This window comes from Chamaea fasciata, unplaced genomic scaffold (genome assembly GCF_029207755.1).
Source record: "Chamaea fasciata isolate MVZ Bird 193981 ecotype frontalis unplaced genomic scaffold, bChaFas1.0.hap1 SCAF_5, whole genome shotgun sequence".
Lineage (NCBI taxonomy): Eukaryota > Metazoa > Chordata > Aves > Passeriformes > Sylviidae > Chamaea > Chamaea fasciata.
The window spans coordinates 4,295,199-4,308,248 of NW_027094090.1; the positions used below are offsets into that span (position 1 = coordinate 4,295,199).

General features: G+C 41.6%; 1 protein-coding gene across 1 annotated transcript in view; it reads left to right on the forward strand.

The window, feature by feature from the left end:
• The window catches only part of TAF3 (TATA-box binding protein associated factor 3), a 113,918-nt gene extending 101,075 nt beyond the window's left edge, over nucleotides 1–12,843 (forward strand). The window contains exons 5-7 of the mRNA XM_066182686.1: nucleotides 5,612–5,867; nucleotides 9,838–9,944; nucleotides 10,697–12,843. Coding sequence (XP_066038783.1) covers nucleotides 5,612–5,867; nucleotides 9,838–9,944; nucleotides 10,697–10,811 — 478 coding nt within the window. The 3' untranslated portion in view covers nucleotides 10,812–12,843. The remainder of the gene's footprint in view (nucleotides 1–5,611; nucleotides 5,868–9,837; nucleotides 9,945–10,696) is intronic.
• Nucleotides 12,844–13,050: the final 207 nt, after the last annotated feature.

Sequence of the window (13,050 nt, forward strand, 5' to 3'; positions counted from 1 at the left end):
TATCCAATCTGAACCTCCTCGGGCTCAGCTAGAGGCCATTTCTTCTTGTCCTTTCACTTATTACTTGGCAGAAAAGACCTGCCCCCGCCTGGCTGCATCTCCTGCTGGGGAGTTCTAGAAAGTGATAAGGTCCCCCCTGAGCCTCCTTTTCTCCAGGCTGAGCCCCACCAGCTCCCTCAGCTGCTCCTGGTGCTCCAGACCCTTCCCCAGCTCCGTTGAAATGGAGAATGAACTGTTGATCTCCATGTGCACCACTGAAGGTCAACATGCTTTACCTGGGAGAGGCAGGCACCCGAAAAAGTGGATGTTATCTTGGAATAAGTGCTCAGAGTTCATTTTCCCTGTTAGAGAATACCACATGGTAGGTGATGTTAAAATGCTGAAGTCTTTTCACTTGCAGAATTGCTTGGGGCTCCTTTGAAGTTTGGTGCATTCTGGCTCCCTACAAACTCACAAGTTGGTCACAGCGTGTGCTTGAGGAGCTTCTGTTTTCCAATATGACTTGTTTGCACAGAATAAAATTTTCAACAGGGCGTGAAACAGCAAATAAATTTCCCTTTCTAACAGTAATATGGGAATTAGCCTACATTACAGAGCTTACTAATTCTCCTCCCTGGCTGGAATAAAATTTTCAGAATCACCTCTTATCTTTGAGGAATCTAAACCATATGGAAATTTCCTGATTTTGACACTCTTACCCATAGGTCTTAGAGTGTTTAGGATTTTTCTGGTGCAGCAATCTCAGTTCCAGGTGTGAGATTTTTCAGTAACAAAATAGTTACATCACTTTCTAGCATCAAGGAATTTATATCAATAAGAGAATATCAAAGCTAATAGATAATATGATGATCCAAATGAATTGCACCAGTTTCAGTTATGTCAGTGCAGTTGATAGTGTCATTTTCCTACACCGAGTGACCCACTTACCTCCTTCTCCTTGTTTAAAAATGAGTCCTGGGTTCGGAAAAGAATTGGGGTTTTTCAAATGTTACTTTTTTCCTCTGGGCAGAGAAACAGCTTCTTGGGAGCTCTGCCTCTGAGAAACAAAGATTTCTATGATTTTTTTACTAGACCTTTCGAAGTACTGGTACAGCTTTTTTTTTGGAGCTCATTCCCCATAGCAAACATTCCGCGCTGTGGCCCATATCCTGTTTTTGAAAAGTCATTTCCTTTTGGTGTGCGTCTTTCCCCTGTGTTTAGGTGAAGCAGTCAATGGGATTTTCAGCCGTAAGGATCAGAATCAAATCAAATAAATTACTTCCAAAGATAGGAAACCATTTCACACCTTGGAGCTTCATTTTGCTCCAGATGTAGCGTGTTCCAGGTCCTGCCACTTAGAGCCGATTAGAAACCAACTGACCTGTTGCAACACTTCAAATCTTGGTAGAATTTGCACTTTGCCTGCAAGCTGACACTTGGTGTTCATCCTGTATGGGTTTGGAACTGTAACTGTGGACAGGGTGATTGCCCTGGAGTGATGATTAGAAAAGGGTTTTATTCACTCTACCCTCCTGAGAAACAGAAAAACTTCACTGAAGTTTTCTTTTCTTCCTTCCCCTTGCAGCAGTGTTGGACACAGTTTTAAACCAGTAGTTAAGCATTGATTCTTTACTGTGAGGGTGGTGAGACACTGGCACAGGTTGCCCAGGGAGGTGGTGGACTTCCTATTCCTAGAAGTGTTCAAGATGAGGTTGGATGGAGCTCTGAAAAACCTCGTCTAGGGGAAGGTGTCCCTGCCCATGGCAGAGGGGTTGGGACTGGAAGATCTTTGATTCCATGAGATCTGACTCCTCAACTGAGACTCGGACATTTCACACTGTTGTCTTGGCCCAACACAGCCTTGATGTAGTTGAGCAGATATGGCAATGGCAGATCTCATTAAGTTCTTACATTAGGTTGAAATGCTGTTTGCACTGGAACAGATTGGGAGGAAGAAAGATAACTTAAAAACACCTTTGTCAGGAGGCTTTATGCTCTGCTCTTTCAGCAAAAGGGTTGTAAAAAAACATGGAAAAATAATTGGTAATCATGGTATTTGAGGATTTCACTGTCCTCCTTCTGTCCTTCCACTTTAAATGTCACATCTCTTAGGTTTTTTTCCCTTTTTTATTACTTTTAGATATGTTTTCTTGGTTACTACCAGGCACTCTGTGACAAATCAATACGTGTGCTCAATGATAAATACACTGAGGTTCTGTGAGCAGGACAGGTCTTGCTGGCATTTAAAAAGAAATCCAAAGTGAGTTTAGGTTGGACACAACCAAATAAAGAGTGTTTACCTTATTTCTGGGGTTTTTTTCAAAGGGAGTGGTAACCTGTAGTCACAATTTATCGAGGTTCTTATTACCATGTCTATTCCAAAGGTTTTCTCACAGCCCTTTATTCTGGAGGAACTGTTTTGATTCAAAAACAACTTTTAATTGACCTTTTATCTTTCAGTGTAGAATCTGTTTGTGGTACATTGCCAGGCAAGCAGCCTGCAGGGAAATGCAGTTCTTGTCTCAGAACTCTGATTGTGTCGGTGGTGGTTGATGTTCATTTGTGTTTGATTTCTGCAAAAAATACTCATTCAGCCTCAATTTAAAAGTTCTTGAATTAGTGTGGAGAAGGTGAAAGTTTATTTCATTTAGTATTGTCCTCGCAGACTAAGTGATGATTTTGAACACATGAAAATACATTTGGGAAAGAAGGTAACAATATATGTATGGTGATGTCCCAAGGAAGAGTTTCAATCCCAGCAGGACTCAGGTACCAGGTGGATCAAGGCTCTGCTGCAGTGAGAGCCACCTACTTGCAGTGTGCTCTGTGCCTCAATTTTCCTGTCTATAAAACAGAGCTTACAAATCTTGCCATCATTTACATAGTGTTTTGATATCAGGTTTCTCTCCAAGTCTGAAGTAACAGTAATTATTAGTCGTGGGACTGCTATTTCCCTTTGATTTCTCCCCACCTCCACATTGCCATGTGTGCTGCCCCTTCTTCAGGACAGGCTAAACCACCCTCGCTGAGATTACTCCATCACCTCTAATGGTGGAACACAAAACCATTCATTTCTCCACTCTGGAGTCTAAAGTCTCTGAACTTCATTAGCCCAAGGGAGTGGTAGGCCCAAGCGTGCTCCGAAATGCCGATCTCCTGTTTTGATAACTGAGCTCTAAAATCAAGATAAACAAGCTGCCCTATATACTGAACATGTCCTAATTGCACACTTCAGGCACGCCAGCCAATCGATGAGCGTGTGTCGCTCACTAATGAATATTTGTAGTTTTGGAAGATTTCACATGTGGTGTTCCCTGCAGCTTCTGCAGTCATTAGCAGAGTGGCATCGAAGACCCTGTGCAGGAGGAGAACCTGGCTTTAGACCAAGAAACTGTAATTTAATTTCATGTGTTAGCTGGGCATGGTCACTCTTATTCAAATTGTATTAGCTAATACTTCTTTCAAACTGTTTACCCTGCGTGCAAAGTTGTGTTTAAAGCCCTATTAGCTAATACATTTCTTAGTCTAGACTTGGGAAGGGTTGACTCCCTGAAGAACTCCTAGCAGGACTTTGTTTACTTGCAGGAGGTAGGAGAGGGAGGCGGGGAAAGAAGGGGCAATGATATTTGAAACCATCCAAATGACTTCTGCTGTGCCAGTATTTTGCTGTCTGTCCCTATCGCTTTTTTTATAGCAAAGACTTTGTTTATTGAGAGGCAGCTCTCCAGTCATGAGGATGACTTTGCAAACCATGGGAGTATTGGCACCAACCAAGGTCTTAGGCATTCAGCATTGGGAGCCAGGACTGTCTGTGGAATGGAGATGACACAGAGGAAGCATCTTGGGGATGCTTGGAGTTGGGGATGGCCAGTCTGCCAAGGGCCCCAGGAGCCACACACTGAGACTTTCACTGAACCAGAAACACATTGCGAGCCAAAGAGAAAACTTCCTTGGTGGGAGATAACAGTGGGGTTTTGGATATTCTCCACTCGCAGGAGACGGAGGCTGGTTTTGATGCGTAGGTTGCTCCCACGATGGCCTGATAGTAGGACTTCCTTCCTTCTGCAAGTCACAGGCAACATAAATTAAGACTCCTGCACTTTGACTCACAGTCTAGCACCTTACTGACACATATACAGAGCCTGAGCCCCACTTTAGGTACCTGAAGCAATCACTGGGACATATGTAGTGTGAATGTCTTCAGTGTTGCTGATGGAAGAATCATCTATCACCCTTTAGATTCCACTCTTTGATTTTCTTCTCCTGTTCGCTCCTAGAAGGTGTGATGCTGCAGCTGGGGTTTAGGGAGGACTACCAAACTCATTGCTCTTGTTTCTTAAGTATAGTTTTACTATAACTTGCCATAATTCTGATTTTGTAGTGCAAGTGTCATGTCTTGTGAGAAAATGCACCATTATCTCAGCCAGGCATTACACACTGTATAATCCCAAGCCTTCCTCAAATGATGTCTTGGAATTTTATTGACTTGAAATTTAAACAATGCCTCCAATCATATTGATGCTGCCTTTGGAGTATCAGAGTTGCAATAAACTCTAAAGTTGAACGTAAAATTCCCATTGACAGTGGAGCTGGACATTCCTGGTTTTCAGGAGTCGTTGCAATTTGATTTTTGTTATGGTTTCTCTACTGATGTCTCCATTTTTACTTCCTTTAGCGATCCTTGTCCCTGGAATGCCTAACCTTTCTTTAAGTCACCCTCTTTGTACAGTCCCATCACAAATCAATTACACTCCCACAGTTACCATTCAAATATAAATAAATTAGCTAAATGGTTTACCAAAATGTGATGAAACAGATAGACCTGTCCTGTGTTTTGTTTGAGGTTTTGGTTGTTTTTGGGGGGTTTTTTGTTCTGTGTTTTTAAAACATCCTTTTCCTTCCCTTTATGTTTCTAACCTAGAGCCTTGTAGTGAGGGCTTTTTCTGGCTTGTCTGTGAAATTGCATGCACATCAATAACACTGTGTATCAACAGTCATTAATAAACGTTGGGTCCTCTATGTATCCCCCTTCCTGGGCAAGATTGTTCTATACAGTGTATTTACTAGAGCTACATCCTGTCTACTTCAGCTACTCCAGTAAGTAGCAATGTTTTAACTGCTGAGTGTATAGTGTGCGTCATTTATTTGTCCTGACTAGATCCACTGCTGATTTCATAAACATTTAGGGAAAGAAATACCAAACTAGCAAATATTTGCAGAACCCCCTAATGTAGGATCTTAACAGGACGATATCGTCTCTCAGTTTGAAGATTAAAATCAGTGCTGTTCACAGCTGATTAACTTTCCTTTCTAATATTTCCCACAAATTGAGCTAATGCAATAAAACTTAACGAAACAAGGTTTAGTAAAGCCACAGAGAATATTTATACGACAGTGAGGTACAGACTGGCTCAGGCTGTCCTGGCATTCACTTTGTAATGGCTCTGTGCTTTATCCTGTAAATGGGTGAGTGCAGCAATGACAGCAGTCCTTGTGTGGGGTTGAAACGGCCTCTTTGGTGACTCTGGGGTGACGTAAATTAGCTGCTCTATATTTTCTTTCTCTCTAATCAGTGATTGATCGTTGCTTTCTCTCCCATCAGCTCTAACAATTCTCAATATTGCTCCTACAGAGTCATCAGCAAAGTGGTGTCAACTCCAGAGGCCAAACCTTCCACACCCGCGGCGCGGCCCAAAACGCCTCCTCCTGTGCCGTCACCAGTGCCAGCTCCCGTTCATGTCACCCCTCCTCCAGCTCCAGCTCCTCCTCCTCCACAGGCCACCATCTCACCAGTCCTGATCCCACCACCCTCCCCAGCTGTGTCAGCAGCTGGGGGCTCCAAAGCTCCCGTTCGGAGCGTGGTCACCGAGACCGTCAGTACTTACGTGGTAGGTAACACGTGCCGTGCTCTGTCCCAGTGCCAGGGGCATTTCTCTCTGGAATTGGGGAGCTCTTGGTTGGCTCTTCATCTCAAGCTGATGGTTCCTGGATTCCTGATGTTTATCCAGCTGTTTTTCCAGCTCTTGTTTCCACACACGTTTTGAGGGGTTAATAACTTAATTGAAACACTGCTACTTGGACTGAATTTTTCATTGGTTCCCAGTTCCAAATTTAAGTTCCTTCTAACAAGTCCAACTATGTCACGTATAGTACTTTCTGCTAACTGAGCTAGAGCACTTATTTTTGGAGGTGGAGGGTTTTTATAGGTGCTTTCAAAAGTGCTGAATTGAAACCTCAAATGTCAGACTCACCATAGATTTTGCTGTCAGTCAGGTAAAATACAAAACCCTCATGCAACATCAAGAACTTGACTTAGCCCTCATTTGAAATGTGTAGCATCCACTAATCTCTTTCCTGGTTTCTTCGATGTACAGAAATTGCAGATGTTTGTGCATCTCAGAAGTCTGTAGATTGTTCATTAGTCTACACTTCGTTTGTGTGTTTGACACCTGCTCTGAACTTGGCCTCAGCATTCTTCATTCTTTTGGAAAAGTCTCTTGTGTAACATGGTTTAGGAACTGCATTCCCTAAAAGAATGTGGATATTCGTCTGGGTAGGACAAGGCTTGCTGTGCTGCTGAGAATTTCTGCTTTAGATGCCGTGTGAAATGAAGTCATGAGCATTTCTGATCCTTGAAAAGCAACACAAGGGTAGTGGTGTCGTTATCCTCCCTGTCCTGGCTAAATTCCAGCTTGATTGGTGACACCTTGCTTAGCTGCAGTTTAAAAATCTCACCATTTAAAACACCTAAAGCTTCCTTTTATTACAGTTTCCCATGCTTGAATTGCAACATTTGCATGTTTTGGTGTTTGGTTTTTTGGGTTTTTTTTTTTTAATTTTTATGATTCTTGTTTTAGTATTGATTTCTAATATAAATCTACCCTGCATTTTTAATGGAAAGGTGCTTCCCTGCTGGACTTAAACTGCTGTATTGTGTTACTGCTCTCTATTTAAAGAGCTGCTACATTTCACTGCTGAGTTAGTTACAGCACTGGACAACGTCACACAGGCTCTGCATATCCTTAGGGTGCAGGACACAGCCTCACCTTTGGTATCACAGGTGTAAACCCACCATCACTCTTATTATTATAGTCACTAATATCATTGTCGTTGCTAATATTACATTAGTGCCCAAAGGTTTCAAAATTTACTTTAAGAGTAACACTTCCTGAATGCTCTACTGCATCCCATTTTCTTCTGTAATTATGAAAAGAAACAATTTAGAAGTTATGTTAGTTTTAAAAAGAAAAACCTCGCACTTTGTCTAGGTACTTCCAATAGTAACACTCTCAGCACCTTAATGGAGAATTCAGAGGATGTGGAGGCTGCGGGTTATTTTTGCTTTTCATAGAACGGTTATCACAGAATAGTTTGGGTTGGAAGGAACCTTAAAGACCATCTTGATCCAACCCCCCTGCCACAGGCAGGGACATCTTCCACTGGACCAGGTTATTCAGAGCCCCATCCAATCTGGCCTTGAACAGTTCCAGGGACAGGAAGTCCACCACCTCTCTGGACAACCTGTACAGTGCCTCACCACCCTTCTGTAAATATTTTTTTCCTAATATGCAATCTAAACCAACTTCCCTTCAACTTAAGACCATTCCCTCTTGTCCTGTCACTCCAGGCCCTTGTGAAAAGTGGTGTTTTACAACATTATAGTTGAAACCAAGGCTTTACTGCATTAGGACCCAACTGTGTGCACATGCAGGGAGACACCTGATGTGACAGATTTATAAGTCAAAATGCTCAGAGAGAGGTTGGGGAAGAAGAAAATGATTAATAACTATTAGCCTCTTGTATGAAGGAAATCCAGGAGACAGAATGATTTTCCTCAGATCACATGGGAAAGCTGTTCTAAAGATAAGAGTGGAGCCAGTGTGACAGAGGTGCACAACTCCCTTCTGTGGAGGAGGAGAGGAGGGTGATTTTATAGCTCAAAAAAGAAAGGATACACATCTCCCTGTTGGATAGCGTCTCAGTCCATGTGCCCTGCTCATTAGCTCTCAGTGGTTTGTACTAACACAGCAGTCAGCAATCCCACTCTGTCCCTCCTTGCATGACCCTTGGCTCATTAAGGAATGAGAAGTTATGCAATATTTTTAATATCCTTATTTAGCAGCCCAAGTTCTTGTTTAACAAACAGGCAGAGGTTTCTGTGATTATAGACCACCCTGCCCCTCTCCAGCTCCTGAGAGCCTGAGGCAGGCATTCTGCAGGGGAAACAAATACCTGAAAAACTGAGTTTGGAGAAGTTAGGGTGTCTTTATTCTGATGGGACAGCACCTGGCAGTGCTGCCTCTACAGCTGGCAGGGCCAGTGCCCAAAACAGGCAGCACCAGAAATAGGGTGCCCATGCTGGGGGATGGTGGGGGTGCAGCCAGGTGTTCAGGCAGGTTTTGTAGCCCTCAGCCCATCATCCCACAGCATCCCTTCTCTGCAACACCCTGGCACAGTGTTCCCTCACCCCCCAGCAGGGCTATTCCACCAAAATGCCTCTGGACCTCTTCACTCTGAGCCCAGACACTTCACCTGGGGAGCAGATACTTCTCCAGCAACTTAAAATGACTTTGCAGATGTGAGATTAGATGGTAGATAGGAATGATTATTGCAATCAATCAGCTTGGAAATTGAGTTAATTTTATGATGGTGCCTACTCCATATCTCTGTTGTGAAGGGGATTGTTCCCTGGTTAGTATTCCTGGGACTTGTATTTTTGAGGTTTAAGCCACAAGAACATAGAGGGCTTTAAGAGGAATCAGGGAAGAGTGATGTGTTGGTTGCAGCTCTGGTACATTCCTATTGATTTTTCAGGAAATGGTGTAAGATGTACAGACCACCGTGTAGTAGCTTTTCTATTTTTTTTTTTTTTTACTAAGAACATTTGGGGCTTTTCATCTGCTACTTTTTAATATCATGTTTGTAAGCTGTACAGATAGCAAGAAGTTATTGCCTGAGATATGTGTAAATGCACAAAAGCTGAGAACAAAACAGTTTCTGTTTTTGAGATTCAACGATAATGTGCAAATCTTCATAAAGGAGTGATGGAGTCAGGGTAATGCCCCCAGACATTTTGTACTTTGTATTGTTAATTGCACTCCTTTAGGTGGATGCTGTGACATTTTGCGTGTATGTTTTTAGCAAAGAGCTGTTCAAGAACCACTGGAAATCTAAAAATACAAACAATGGGTCAAGCAGGATATAAACATTAAAAAAATGCATATGATGAACCCGGTGAGCAGCTGCCCAGTACTGTAAATGATCTGCCTTTCTTGTTTCATTTACCCTTTAGTAAATTGTACTGTGACATAAATGTCATAAGGGGAATGGAAAGTTACTCAGTAACAACTTTTTTTATATCCTGATCTTATCAGCTCGTTGGAGTTGAAGACTTTGGCTAATAAGTAATGCAGCAATATATACACACGGCGCTGTATATTTTACATGCACATAAGAACTGTTATCTTACGCAGGAGGCTGCCGTGGCTCCTGCTTGCCATTAACAGGGTCGAATTTTAAAAGTATAGACAGAGAGGCAATTGTGTCCTTAAGCCCTGGCTCTGTGTGTGAATGCCTGTGCTTAGGTGGGGGGGTGTAACTGGCTTTACTGGTTTACAGGACAATGCAGGAAAATACATGATTTTGTCGTCATGAGCAGTGTAGGGAAATCAATTAAGACGTAACACTGAGCTCTCATGATCAGAGAACTCACTCATAACAACAGGGGCTGCTGAATGGCTTAGCCAGATAAGCAAGAAACCTTTTTCGTTGTTGTTGTTGTTGTTGTTGTTTTTTAATGTCAATTTTCCTACCTGTTTAGCCCAGAAAACCAGCTAACTTTGCTTTTCTTTGCACCAGATCCGAGACGAGTGGGGTAACCAGATCTGGATCTGTCCTGGCTGTAACAAGCCAGATGATGGCAGTCCAATGATAGGTTGTGATGACTGCGATGATTGGTATCACTGGTAAGTTCCTCTCATCCATCCTGCTCTGCCAGTGCCTGGCAGATTGGGGCTATATTATTAAAAATCCTTTTTTTTTTTTCCTAATAGTTCATGACGTTGGGAATATTTAAATAGCTTTACTGTGTCCAATTTAATAATCTGGAAGATATTTTTATCTCTCTTGCTCTGAAATTTGAAAAGGCAGATTTTAAGCTGTGAAGGAGAGTTACTTTTTAATTAATGGGCATTGGTGATAACGGTTGTTTTTGAAACTGCTAGGAAATATTGCTGATTCGGGTAATTTTGTGAGAACTACAGGATTATGAGCACAGTGTATACAGATAGACAGTTCAAATTATGAAGCATTGTATGAACAGTAATATAAATGTCAGCTCTTATAAAAAGGTTAGGGGAAATTAATCACTTTTTAGGCAATATTTTTTTTAAAGCTACATAAAATCATAAGGGTTTTTGCAGATGTGTAAAAGAAGCATTTGAAATGATTTTAAATCTAGTCTATTACACCTGAAAGTGCACTCAAATTTTCTACTAAAATAACACTTTTTATCTGAGTATCCTTTTGATATTTCTCTTTTGTTTCAAAGCAAGAGTTCTTAGGTTTCGATCATTATATTCATTAAGATAATGATAATTGCTATATTAATTCGAAGGCCAGATCCTGTCTCCCACTGGAAAGTTGCATTTTTGGGGGGTAAGAAACAAAAGCAATGTTACTCCACTGAGATGATGGGATATTTTCCTGTCCTTCACAGGCCTTGCGTTGGGCTTACGGCTGCACCCCCAGAAGAGATGCAGTGGTTCTGCTCCAAGTGTGCCAACAAAAGGAAGGATAAAAAACACAAGAAGAGGAAGCACAGGGCACACTGAAGGCTTGGCAGGGGACTGAAGTCGTGCAGTCACTGCGGCGCCTCCTGCCCCGACTCGGCTGCGGGAGGGATCCACCCTGCCTGTGTCCCCTCGCGGCTACCAGGGCTGTGTCTGCAGTGAATTGGGCCAGGGGATGCCCTTGGTCAGGGGCTGTTGGGTTTCACAGACTGTCCGAGCCCAGGGCATTGGATTTTGGTACATTCTGATGCTGTTTCTTTGCCCTGCCAAGGGGAATTTGCACAGAGAGCTGTGAAGACTTCGGTGGTTCCTGGGACCGCTCCCGCTCCTGTGGCTCGGCAGCAACAAGGATGAATGTTGTAAATACAGATATCTGTCCTATTCCTTCTCGATTTGTTATTAATCCCTCTTGAACCTTTGCAGTAAGGTGCTGAGAGGAGGAGAAAATGTAAATTGCAGTAAGTTGTAAACTGAGACAACCTTCTGGAATGATTTCTGTAGTCTGGATACAGTTCAGCCTCAACTCTTGCTGAGCCAGATAATCATAATGTGGAAATAAAAAGTGGCTGGTAAATATTTTTGTGATGAGAATATATGAAGCTTTTTTCCTTGATTTTTAGTACTAACATAAAATAAACATGTTCAAGCTTTTGTGATATATCTTCTATTTTTAAAAAGAAAGTTTCTATTGTGTCAATTTTTTTCTTCCGTGTGAATTTCTTTTGGTGGACCTGTAATATATTTTATACTTTGATTTTTGGTTTGGTTGTTTTTGGTTTTTTTTTTTTTTAAGTCTATGTCAACGTACCTTTTCATTGCTTGTACATTTCATCAGTGTGTAAAATCACTTCCCATTAAAAGATTTTCACACGTGTAAATACCTGATATTTATAAAGTAATTTTTTTTAATTATTTTTTAGGGATTGAGGATTTTTGTTGTCATTTGCCCGAGAATACAAACCTAGCAGCTACTAAAAGCCCGTGTGACAAACGCCTGTCCTCATGGCTGTGAGGGATTGGTGAGCTCTGCCCCAGCTGTGTGTGCACGAGGAGGTGGCCAGCACCGTAATTAGGCCTCGATTCAGATACTTAAACATGTGGTAACTTCTTAAGAAGTGAGTAATCCTATTGCCTTCAAGGAGCCGGTTCCCACACTTGGTTATACATGTGCTTAAATGCCTTCTGAATTGGGAGCTTAGGCCAGGGGGGCTCTGCACTTCTGGTGGCAGCTACAGCGTGTTAATCTGTAGCTGCAATGGACTTTTTTTTTTTTTCCCCTTTTTCTCTTTTTTTTTTTTCTTTTTTTTTTCTTTTTTTCTTTTTTTTCTTTTTTTTAACAAGTGGTTAGTGAGTTTGCCAAAAGCATCGTATTTAGGTAGAGGAGATGCAGGTGTGTTCCTCTGCTTTGTGTATGCCCTTGGAAAGACTAGTAGTCTGAAAACCAGTTGCATTCCCCATTGAAAATGTGAGGGGAAGGTGCAGAGAAACTGAAATTAAAGTCAGTGTTAGATATTGTAGTGCAATGGGTCTCAGAGCTAAATAAGAATAAATCTTGAAAACAATTTATGCCTTTTGTTTTCCAATCAATTTTACTTTGCATTGGTTAATTTGGGGATATTTGTATTTTAAACCAATGCAGTGAGAATGTCTGATGTTGGAGAAATATGGCCCTTTAGCCTGTTGTGCAGATATTAAGAGTTATTTTTTAAATGCATCCAAATTGATATTAATGAGAATGAATTAGTCATGTTTTTAAAAGTACCGGTCTAGTTAGGGAAATGAGGCTTTGCTGATAGAACTGTTAAATTGCAAATCAGTGGAGACATGGATGAAATTGGTTTTTTTAAAGTGCACTGTTACCTGCTTTGTTCAATGCCATCTCGTTTATATTCCGTCCCTGTTAATTACCAGTCAAGAAAGTTCTTGGGTTTGATTTTTTATTCTATTTTATTTTGAATTGTTGGATGTTGCAATACTGATTTTTGGTTTTTTCCACATGTAATGTGCAGACATACAAAATACGCCGTCTTTGGTCATTTCTGGTTGCAATAATAAAGAAATTAGCTTTTGGTAAGTTGTTTATGCATTTCCTCCTCCTCTCCATGAATCAGAACTTCTCACTTTTAATCAGCTGAATTACTCAAGATGCCATGGGAGGGCTGAACTTGCCCCGTTCGATGGCTGTTCAGCTTTCTCTGCATGCTTGGCCTTGCTACTGCTATTTCTTAACCTGGCTTTTATGATTTTATAAATGACCCCTGTGGCAATAAAACCAAAGCAT